We start from the raw sequence: 11,704 nt of genomic DNA, 5'->3' as shown, positions 1-11,704 counted from the left end.
AAGAAAAAGAATGGTCAAATAAGGGTCTGCATTGATTTCCGTGATCTCAATGAGGCTTGTCCTAAAGATGACTTTCCCTTGCCCATCACTGAGCTTCTTGTAGATGCAACTACTGGGTATGAAACCTTGTCTTTTATGGATGGATATTCAGGATACAATCAAATCCGAATGGCACCTGAAGATGAAGAAATGACTGCATTCAGGACTCCGAAAGGAGTCTTTTGCTATAAGGTAATGCCTTTTGGCCTGAAAAATGCTGGGCCACGTATCAAAGGGCGATGACTATAATTTTTGGTGATATGCTCCATGACACCATCGAATGCTATGTTGATGATCTCGTCGTCAAGACAAAGGAAAAGGAAAACCATGTGGAAGATTTGAGAAAAATCTTCGAACGTTTGAGGAGGTACAAACTCAAGATGAACCCACTAAAATGTGCATTTGGAGTTTCATCAGGAAAATTTCTTGGGTTTGTGGTTCGAAACAAAGGGATTGAAATTGACCCTACCAAGATTAAAGCTATTGCCGAAATGCCTCCTCCACGAAACTTAAGGGAATTGAAGGGGCTACAAGGGAGATTGGCCTATATCAGAAGATTTATTTCTAACTTGGCTGGTCGATGTTTGCCATTCTCAAGATTGATGAAAAAAGGTGTTCCATTTGAATGGGATCAGCAGTGCCAAAATGCTTTTAATAGTATTAAGGAGTATCTTTTGAAGCCTCCAGTACTCATGAGCCCAATAAAAGGGAAACCACTTTTGTTGTATATAACAGCCTTGGATGGTTCGTTAGGGGCACTGTTGGCACAACATAATGAGCATGGGAAAGAAAATGCCTTGTATTACTTGAGTCGTACTTTGGTTGGGGCAGAAGTCAATTACTCCCCTATCGAAAAGACATGTCTTGCCTTGGTGTTCGCCTTGCAAAAACTAAAGCACTATGTCTTGGAACACGAAGTTAAGTTGATATCAAGAGCAGACCCCTTGAAATATATACTTTCACGGCCCATACTTTCAGGGAAAATTGCAAAGTGGGCTGTAATTCTCCAACAATTCGCAATTGAATATGTTCCCCAAAGAGCTGTAAAGGGGCAGGCTCTAGCAGATTTTTTGGCAGCACATCCTATACCTGATAACTCACCTCTAGTAACTGATTTACCAGATGAAGAGGTTATGCAAGTAGAAATTCAGAAAGGATGGGAGATGTATTTTGATGGAGCTTCAAGGAGTCCAGATGGCAAGAAGCAAGAAAATCCTAAAAACAATAAAGCTGGAATTGGAATTGTGTTTGTGACTCCAGACAATGCTATAATCACCCATTCTTTCGCCTTAAGTGAAGGATGCTCCAATAATGAAGCAGAATATGAAGCTGTAATTGCTGGATTAGAATTGGCATTACAAATTCCTATTGAAGAACTCTCAATTTATGGAGATTCGGAACTGGTGGTAAAGCAACTCCGTGGAGAATACATTATTAAGAAAACAAGTCTCATCCCATATCATGAAAGGGCTGATCAATTGCTTTCGCAATTCAGGAAAACACACATTTTCCATGTGAAGAGAAGAACAAATGCTCGAGCTGATTCACTTGCAAGTTTGGCTGCATCACTCACCCTACCAGATAGCAAAACAATTACTATCACGGTAGGTGAAAGAAGGGTGTTACAACCTTTAAAGGAGGTTTCTGACTTGGTTCCAATCTTGGTCGTCACCACGAAAGGAGAAAACGAGGAGGATTGGCGAGAACCATTCGTGACTTACCTCCAACATGGTAGGCTACCTGAAGATAAAGTAAAAAGAATTGAAGTGAGACGCAGGGCTACCAAATTTGTCCTGTGGAAAGATGGAACGTTATACAAAAGGTCTTTGGATGGAATGTTCATGCGGTGTATAGCCAAGGAGCGTATTCAAGAGGTAATGGCAGAAATACATGCAGGTGTATGTGGGGCACACCAAAGTGGTCCTAAATTACATATGCAGCTAAAACGGTTGGGATACTATTGGCCGACTATGATTGCAGATTGCATAAATTATGCTCGAAGATGCTAAGTCTGCCAATTCCATGGGAACTTTCTCCACCAACCCCCAGAGCCTTTACATTTAACAACTTGTTCTTGGCCATTTGCAGCATGGGGTATGGACATTATTGGTCCTTTTGTACCTCCATCTTCAGCAGGATATCGATACATCCTAGCTGCAACTGACTATTTTTCAAAATGGGCAGAGGCTGTGGCTTTAAAGGATATAAAAAGCACAGTTGTCTCCGAGTTCATCCGAACCCATATCATTTACAGGTTTGGGATTCCAGAAAGTATCATCATGGATAATGGACAGCCATTCAGGAGTGATGCTTTGAACAAGTTATTTGCCAAGTACAAAATCAAAAACAACCATTCATCAAGATATCATGCACCTGCCAATGGTTTGGCAGAAGCTTTCAACAAGACATTGTGCAAAATTCTTAAGAAGATGGTGGATAAGAACAAAAAAGCTTGGCACGAAAAGTTACAAGAAGCTTTGTGGGCTTATCGAACTTCGCACAGAACTCCTACTCAAGCAACCCCTTATTCGTTGGTTTTTGGAGGAGAAGCAGTGTTACCACTTGAGGTTCAAATACCATCATTACGAGTGGCAATACAAGAATCCTTAACAGAAGATGAAAGTGCAAGAGTGAGGTTGGCTGAGCTGGAGACCCTGGATGAAAGAAGGTTGTATGCTCAACAGAACTTGGAAATCTACCAACAAAGGATGGCAAATGCATTCAATAAAAGAGTGAGGCTTCGTTCCTTTAAAAAGGGGGACTTGGTACTAATGGTTAGAACACCCATAGTAGTCTCACGAAGAACCAAAGGAAAGCTTGAGCCCAAATGGGAAGGACCTTATGTGATTGAGAAGGTTTATTCTAATGGGGCCTATTTGTTGATAACGATGGATGGTGACAGAATCATTCCCCCAACCAATGCAAGGTTCTTGAAGAGATATTACCCTTAAGAAAGCCTGCTAGGTTGAAAACCCGAAAGGGCGGCCTAGGCAAAAGTTAGGGCAAAAAAAAAAAAAAAAAAACCACCAACGGTATTGTATGTGGTTAAACTGCTAAAATACCTCACCGAAATCTAAGGTGGTAAAACATTGGATACTCCTGGCCCGCAAGAGTATAAACTGTGCACTGCCAAACAAAAGTCAAAAACCACCAACGGTATTGTATGTGGTTAAACTGCTAAAATACCTCACCGAAATCTAAGGTGGTAAAACATTGGATACTCCTGGCCCGCAAGAGTATAAACTGTGCACGGCCAAACAAAAGTCAAATACCACCAACGGTATTGTATGTGGTTAAACTGCTAAAATACCTCACCGAAATCTAAGGTGATAAAACATTGGATACTCCTGGCCCGCAAGAGTATAAACTGTGCACGGCCAAACAAAAGTTAAATACCACCAACGGTATTGTATGTGGTTAAACTGCTAAAATACCTCACCGAAATCTAAGGTGATAAAACATTGGATACTCCTGGCCCGCAAGAGTATAAACTGTGTACGGCCAAAATAAGACAAATAAATGTATTGTATTGAGAAATTTCATATAACAAGTAAATCTTTTGTGTACGGCTAAAATAAGACAAATCAATGTATTGTATTGAGAAATTTCGAATAACAAATAAATCCATCACTGAGCGAAATTTCATAAATACATTATGTTCGGATGAATAAAAAATAATAAAAGTGCATTCATTCATTAAGAGAAGCCTTAGCCCTTTCAAAAGCACGTTCCACAACACTATGTTGTCCATTCTTCTTCTTGTGTTGGCTCAAAACATTCAGAGCAGTTTGCACGTCTTCTTCTGATTTAGAAACACTCTCGGAAGCCTGTGCAAAATCACACATAAAGGATGCATGTTCCGCTTGGGTGGATGACAATTCCTCTTCAAGTTGTTTGAGTAACTCTTTGGTTTGAATAATCCTTTGATTAAGATCCGCAATCTGCTCATCCGACTTGATGATTGAAGCAGACAACTGTTCATGTTCGCCAGAAACTTTGTCAAAATGAAGCTTCTTCTCACAATATTGGGCCTCAAATTCTGCAGTAGACAAGTTTGAAGAGTCTGCAAGTTGGGTTTTCAAAGCAAAGCACCCAAGAAATATCTTCACCTTCTCATAAAAGGAGATGAAGTCTACACCCAAACTCTTTAAAATCATGAAAACGTTGTTTGCTACAGCAATCATGCCATTAACATCCGTCATTGATTGAAGAGAAATAGTAAGACCTTTCTGAATATGGGTGGCTGCTTCGTTAGAGGAAGTTCCCAAAAGAAGGCCAGATGAAGCAAAGGGTGCTTCAAGTTTGTCAAATAATTTGTTAACCCCATTTGCTTCAAGTAAGTCTGCAAGAATTTGGGCCTCTTCCGAGGTATCAGAAGTAATTTCGTCTGTCTCTTCCAATGTGTCAGAAGTATTTTCTGTGAAAAATAGAAGGAGATACTCAATGAAAACGCAGAAGGTAAACGCAATATATATATATAGATGAATGAAGTATACCTTGGTGTACGGCTTGAAGAGACTTAGGTGGATGAGACAAATTCTGATTCCCACAAGTGGACCATGGATTTTGCAATGTGGCATGATCTAAAGAGAAAAGAGTTCCTTGAGTATCTATACATGATGAAATAAAATGAGGTACAAGGAATGAATAAGAATACCCTTAAAGGTAGCCAATGGCATATGTGAGGCAGCTGGGGAAGTTTGAGGCACAGTGCCTAAGAAAATGAAAGGTATTAAAAAAATAAAATAAAAAAATAAAATAAAAATAAATAAAATAAAATTTATACCTTTCTCTAATAGCTTGGTTGACTCGTTCGAAGGAGAAGAAAAAGCTACATTTGCTGAAGGCGATTTACTCATCTTAGTCGGTGTGCCATCTAAAAGAGGGGTGTAGTCATAAAACTCATCTTCACTCTCGTTACTTCCATTGAGAGAACAATCAAAAGATTTGGTAGGAGAAGGAATTTCAACACTCTTAATGCGAATACGACCCAAGGCAGTTAATTCATACCCATCTCCCTCAAAGAGTTCTTGAATCATATTCTCATCTTTATCTTCAAGAAAAGAGTACAAGTATGTGCGAAATTGATCCATTGGGGTTTTGGTCGCTACAGTGGGTTGGGAAGTTCCTGTACAATCACTGATAGACATAGTCTCTGGAAAAAGCTTTGCGAGACTAGAAAATTGGGAACCAGAATCTGCTTGCTCAAAGCTAAATCTCATTTTAAATTGAGAATTACACATATCCTCGAAAAGATGAAGGAGATCTGAAGCCGAGTAACTAGATCGAGAGGGAGCAATAAGTGGTCGACTATTATCCATTCTCTGAAGGGATGATGCTTCCAGAGCAATAGGTGAAGATGATGACCTAGCTCTAGAGTAAGGAAGATTTTTCGTCTTTCGGTCTTTAATTGACATATCTAGTTTTCTCTTGCGTGAAGATTTCGACTGGGAATGAGTAACATATTGAAGCACGGTAAAGGAAGTTCCCAACCACCAATTGGCATAAGGCATGGTTACGTGAGAAGTAGATCGGGAGCCTGGTAACTCCAATGAGACTTTTGTACCGCAGCGTAGCATATGGCGCCAGTTGTAATAAAATTTAGCCCACTCAGAGGGTTGCCGACAAGATACATTAAGCGGTGTAGGGCACGCTTGAGCAAACCCAAATTGACGACCGAATCGGTTAGGGGAGTACGGTTCAGAAATGAAATTAAATCCCATTTTAAAAGTTAAAACCCCTTGCCTCAAAGATATAAGATAGCCAAGATGGAAAGATGATATCCTTTCAGAGTCGACCAGAATGCCTGAAGGTTCACTTTCATGGGTAAGAGCCCTAAACTGACACTCCGTACGATAAGTTAGGAGAGAGTCCACAAATGGAAATTTATCATTAAAAAACTGGGCTGCCGATTGGTTTCCAATAAACCCAAGATATGGCATGAAATGAATATCAGGAATTGGACAAATCAACTGAGGATCCCCATGAGAGTAAGTCTTGACAAAATATAGTGAAATCCATCCAAAAAAGTAATGTAAAGGACCTTGAATATTTTCCTTTCCAGGTGAAGATGATGATGCCATTTTACCAAGAGAATGATAGAGGTATGCAAGGACGGGGATGGCCAGGCTAAATAATGTTCCACCTGCCATTTTGGTGGCTACATGAAAGGTCGTCGGACGAATTTCCCCAGAAGAGTGAGGGAAAACAAATCCGCTAAGCCAGCTCGCCAAAAAACCGGAAAGATACACATCATCAGGAATTCTATCCTTTCGTTGAAACCCACTGATCGAAGTTGGGGATTCGTCAATGAATTTAAAAGTCCAGTGGTTAAACTTCTTGGATTGAACAGAGTTGGCATAAATGTTGAAAAGCCCACGGCACGCCTTGGATGTCTGGGACGAATATAAAATGTCATTGGATGGGGTAAACTCTTCATAAAACTCACCACAAATGGGGAGCCCGCTAATGCGATGAAGGTCCCATAAAGAGATCCCAAGTTCGCCATAAATGGTGTGGAAAGTGTTAGTATCGGGTGACCACCTCTCTAAGAATCCTTTGAGCAAGGAGACATTCCTAGCATATGCAAATTGGGATACATAGATTGCAGCATAAATCCCACATTTCTTCAAAATAGGGGCAAATGTGGAAAGAACGTCATTCAACCAAAAAATCCATATGGGGGATTGCAAATGGGTAGAAATGCCACGGACATTAAAGGAATTATCCCACTTCAGTTTTTCATGCTTCATTCTCTTGAGAAGAGTATTAAATTCAGAGCAGTCAAGGTCCTCAGAAAATGGACGAAGGATTGAGACAGGGAATGAACCAATTGATTTTGAGTGCCCTTTCTCGAGAATCTCACAGCAGTTTCGAATTCCTGTATAAACCAAGTCTTCGGAAGCCGTATGTAATGGGATGTAGGGGTCCAACTCGGTGGGTGACAATAAAGCAGTGATAGGTTTGTGCCGAATTATTTTCGGACCAGATTTATCCAGTACATCCCTCTCGTCACGTCGAAGATATTCAAGGGTCTTGTCCATGCTTCCTAAATAAAATATATATATATATATATATATATATAAAATAAAATAAAAAATGGTTAGTGAAGGCAAAATGTCATAATATAAAGAGATTAACAAAAGCCCCTTGGCCAAGGACTCAATTCATTGGGGTGACGGACATGTTCACTGCCAAGGACCCAATCCGTTGGGGTGACGGACACGTTCACTGCCAAGGACTCAATCCGTTGGGAGATTAACAAAAGCCCCTTGGCCAAGGACTCAATTCATTGGGGTGACGGACATGTTCACTGCCAAGGACCCAATCCGTTGGGGTGACGGACACGTTCACTGCCAAGGACTCAATCCGTTGGGGTGACGGACACGTTCACTGCCAAGGACCCAATCCGTTGGGGTGACGGACACGTTCACTGCCAAGGACCCAATCCGTTGGGGTGACGGACACGTTCACTGCCAAGGACTCAATCCGTTGGGGTGACGGACACGTTCACTGCCAAGGACCCAATCCGTTGGGGTGACGGACACGTTCACTGCCAAGGACCCAATCCGTTGGGGTGACGGACACGTTCACTGCCAAGGACTCAAGCCGTTGGGGTGACGGACACGTTCACTGCCAAGGACTCAAGCCGTTGGGGTGACGGACACATTCACTGCCAAGGACTCAAGCCGTTGGGGTGACGGACACAATCACTGCCAAGAACTCAAGCCGTTGGGGTGACGGACACAATCACTGCCAAGGTTTCAAGCCGTTGGGGTGACGGACACATTCACTGCCAATGATTCAAGCCGTTGGGGTGAAAGGACACGTTCACTGCCAAGGACTCAATCCGTTGGGGTGACGGACACGTTCACTGCCCAGGACTCAAGCCGTTGGGGTGACGGACAAAATCACTGCCAAGAACTCAAGCCGTTGGGGTGACGGACAAAATCACTGCCAAGAACTCAAGCCGTTGGGGTGACGGACACAATCACTGCCAAGGTTTCAAGCCGTTGGGGTGACGGACACATTCACTGCCAATGATTCAAGCCGTTGGGGTGAAAGGACACAATCACTGCCAAGAACTCAAGTCGTTGGGGTGACGGACACAATCACTGCCAAGGTTTCAAGCCGTTGGGGTGACGGACACATTCACTGCCAAGGATTTAAGCCGTTGGGGTGAAAGGACACAATCACTGCCAAGGATTCAAGCCATTGGGGTGAAAGGACACAATCACTGCCAAGGATTCAAGCCATTGGGGTGAAAGGACACAATCACTGCCAAGGATTCAAGCCACTCATTGCCATTAGGTTGGAAAGAGCAATGATACCTGCAAACAAAATCTGACGCCTTGCGTGTTGCCTGCAAAAGAGGGGAAAAGTGTAAAAAAAAATAAAAAAAAAAATCGTAATTCGTACAATTAAAATTCACTTGCACGAATCACGAGGGGGCAGGCTTTGATTAGATTAGATTTAAAAAGAAAAAAAAAAAAAAAAAAAAGAAGTCTGTTTATATTTTTATGACTTTAAAAAAAAATAAAAAATAAAAAAAAGAAAAAAAAGAGAGAAAAAACAAAGTGCCAGATTAGATTTAGATTAGATTCAAAAAAAAAAAAAAAAAAAAAAAAAAGTCTGTTTATATTTTTTATGGCTTTAATTAGATTAGATTTAGATTAGATTTAAAAAAAAAAAAAAAAAAAAAAAAGTCTGTTTATATTTTTATGGCTTTAATTAGATTAGATTTAGATTAGATTTTAAAAAAAAAAAAAAAAAAAAAAAAAAAACTGTTTATATTTTTCTAGCAAAAATCTGCTGTTACAAAAAGGGGTATAAGGAAAAGCCTTTGGGCTCATGGTCAGCACAAAAAAAAAAAAAAAAAAAAAAAAAAAAAAAAAGAAGAAACAAAAAAAACTCTGACGGGGTGGCCAGGCTAAATATTTTGGGCGTGCATGAACAATTGTCTGCCAAGGTTCAACTTTTTTGTTCATGGACATTCTTTGAGTTAAATTTGTCACCCTAACAAGTCTGTTTATATATTTTTTTTTAGGCTTTGATTAGATTAGATTTAAAAAAAAAAGAAACAAAAAAAAAAAGAAACAAACAAGTCTGTTTATATTTTTCTGGCTTTGATTAGATTAGATTTAAAAATATATATATATATATATGCTGTTTGTATTTGGGTTTAGCAAAATCTGCTAAATAAACAAATATTTGCTGCTAAAAAAAAAAAAAAAAAAAATGGTATCCATAAAGCTAGTGTGGGAATTAAAAAAGAGCAACTTGTATTGGTTTGTTCTTTCAAAAAAAAAAAAAAAAAAACAAACAAACATAGTTTGAAGCTTTGTTTGGCCTTATTAAATTCAAAATAGGGGAGGCAAAACTTTAAACCAAATTATGGTTTTATTCCCTCAAAGTTGTTTATAGTTTAAACAAAGTTGGCTGTTGCCGAAACATTGTTTCATCAAGACTTCAAACTGTTTGTGTTCATATTTGGGATATAATAAAAAAATAAAATAAAATAAAAAAAACATACCTAATATAAAAAAGATCCTTAAGGTACTCTTTTTGCTGGAAGGAGAGGAGAGACAATGGCTAGACAACTTTTGAAAGATGAAGACCTAATATGCACTACAAAATTTGCAAATAGGGGCTGTTGAAAATTGCTAAAAAAAAAAATTTTTGCTAGAAGAACAGCTTTTGTTGAAAAGAAGGAAAAAAAAAGGGGCTGGAAAGTTGCTGGAAATTTTCTGGAAGCAAAAAATCTGCTGAAAAAAAATCTGCAGGGAAAAAAAATATATGAATAGGTGTAATATAAAGGAAAAGTCTTACTTAAGAAAAGAGGTAGTGGTCTCCTAAAATACTTCAAATAAGCAAGAGTTTAGGTAGGATTTGAAATACTAAGTAAGAGTTTGTGTTGGATTAGAAGTCCTACCAATGCCAATCCATCCTATTCCATTTAGACAAACTCCTAAAATATATATAGATATATATATCTGCTGTAAAACAAATCCTAAAAATAATAAGTGGCTAGTTAGAGGCCCATAAAAGAAAAGGGCCCATTAAAAAAAATGGTGGCCTAGAAAAGGATAAGTCCATGATGGTCTAGAAAAATCCATGATGGCCTAAAAAAAAAAAAAAAAAAAAAAAAAACTGCTGTAAAAAAATATGGTGGCAAGTTGGAGGCCCACAAAAGAAAAGGCCCAATTTAAAAAATGGTGGTCTAAAAAATAAAAGGTCCATGATGGTTTAGAAAAATCCATGATGGCCTAGAAAACAATGTACTACAAAAAAAATAGTGGCAAGTTGGAGGCCCACAAAAGAAAAGGCCCAATTTAAAAAATGGTGGTCTAGAAAATAAAAGGTCCATGATGGTTTAGAAAAATCCATGATGGCCTAGAAAACAATGTACTACAAAAAAAATAGTGGCAAGTTGGAGGCCCACAAAAGAAAAGGGCCCATTAAAAATGATGGCCTAGAAAAGGAAAAGTCCATGATGGTCTAGAAAAATCCATGATGGCCTAAAAAAAAAAAAAAAAAAAAAATCTGCTGTAAAAAAAAAATGGTGACAAGTTGGAGGCCCACAAAACAAAAGGCCTAATTTAAAAAAAATTGTGGCCTAGAAAAGAAAAGGTCCATGATGGCCTAGAAAACAATTTACTGCAAAAAAAAAATAGTGGTAAGTTGGAGGCCCACAAAAGAAAAGGCCTAATTAAAATGGTGGCCTAGAAAAGAAAAGGCCCAATTAAAATGGTGGCCTAGAAAAGGAAAGGTCCATTATAGCCTTAAAAAAAAAAAAAAAATGGTGGCAAGTTGGAGGTCCACAAAAGGAAACGTCCAATTAAATCTTGGACCTTACTCATGACCCTTAAAAAAAAAAATTTAAAAAAAAATTAAAAAAAATAAATCAAGTCCACAAAAAGGACCCATGCAACAAAAGTAATTGGCCCATGGACTATAAAGGGCAATTAACCCTTTATTTAAAAAAAAAAAAAAAAAAAAAAAAAAAAAAAAAAAGAAGAAGAAGAAGAAGTAGAAGATCAAGTCCACAAAAAGGACCCATGCAACAAAAGTAAAAGGGCTCATGAAAAAGCCGTCAACCAAAAAAAAAAAAAAAAAAAAAAAAAAAAAAAGAAAAGGCTGGGGACGAAAGCAAAGAAATAATCCCATCCAAGACCTAAAGATCATCCACATAAAAGTGCCAAATTGTCGTGACTCGCACAGTTAAGAAAATTCACTTGTGCAAGTCACGAGGGGCATTTGTTGGCACATAAATTTTAAACCAAATACAGTCAATGACACACATAGAGCCTACAATAAGATTGTTGTAGGCAATCACTTCCCAAAATGATTAATTTGCTCCGTTGAGGTATATAAATAAAACGTCGTAGCTTAACGACGTTATTCAAGATGCTCAAATGACACGTGGAGCCTACGAAAAAATGACACCTGTAGAGCCTACAGCAAAGACACCACACAGGATGAAACCCCAAAGATCAATTCGGTTAATCAGATATACGATTAATCAGATAGCGCTATTATTCAAAATTTAAATAGCGTTATCATTCAATTTGAAATTCAAATATCATTCAATTTGAAATTCAAAATTGAAGATGAAGCAATCCTATCACCTGATGGCCCTCCATAAATATGAGGACCATCACACAAG

At 38.7% G+C, this 11,704-nt stretch overlaps 1 protein-coding gene across 1 annotated transcript; it reads right to left on the bottom strand.

Moving 5' to 3' along the window:
• Positions 1 to 3,728: 3,728 nt before the first annotated feature.
• LOC145824308 (uncharacterized) lies at positions 3,729 to 8,400 on the bottom strand. The gene is made up of 4 exons (XM_082923944.1): positions 4,826 to 8,400; positions 4,697 to 4,753; positions 4,536 to 4,622; positions 3,729 to 4,456 (listed from the first exon to the last, which is right to left on the bottom strand). Exons 1-4 carry the CDS (start codon positions 7,080 to 7,082, stop codon positions 3,729 to 3,731), a joined length of 3,129 nt encoding a protein of 1,042 aa, XP_082780070.1. The 5' UTR covers positions 7,083 to 8,400.
• Positions 8,401 to 11,704: the final 3,304 nt, after the last annotated feature.

The sequence above is a fragment of the Camellia sinensis genome, chromosome 4 (genome assembly GCF_055761805.1).
Source record: "Camellia sinensis isolate YWXY chromosome 4, ASM5576180v1, whole genome shotgun sequence".
Lineage (NCBI taxonomy): Eukaryota > Viridiplantae > Streptophyta > Magnoliopsida > Ericales > Theaceae > Camellia > Camellia sinensis.
This window is presented reverse-complemented; position numbering and strand designations above follow the sequence as displayed.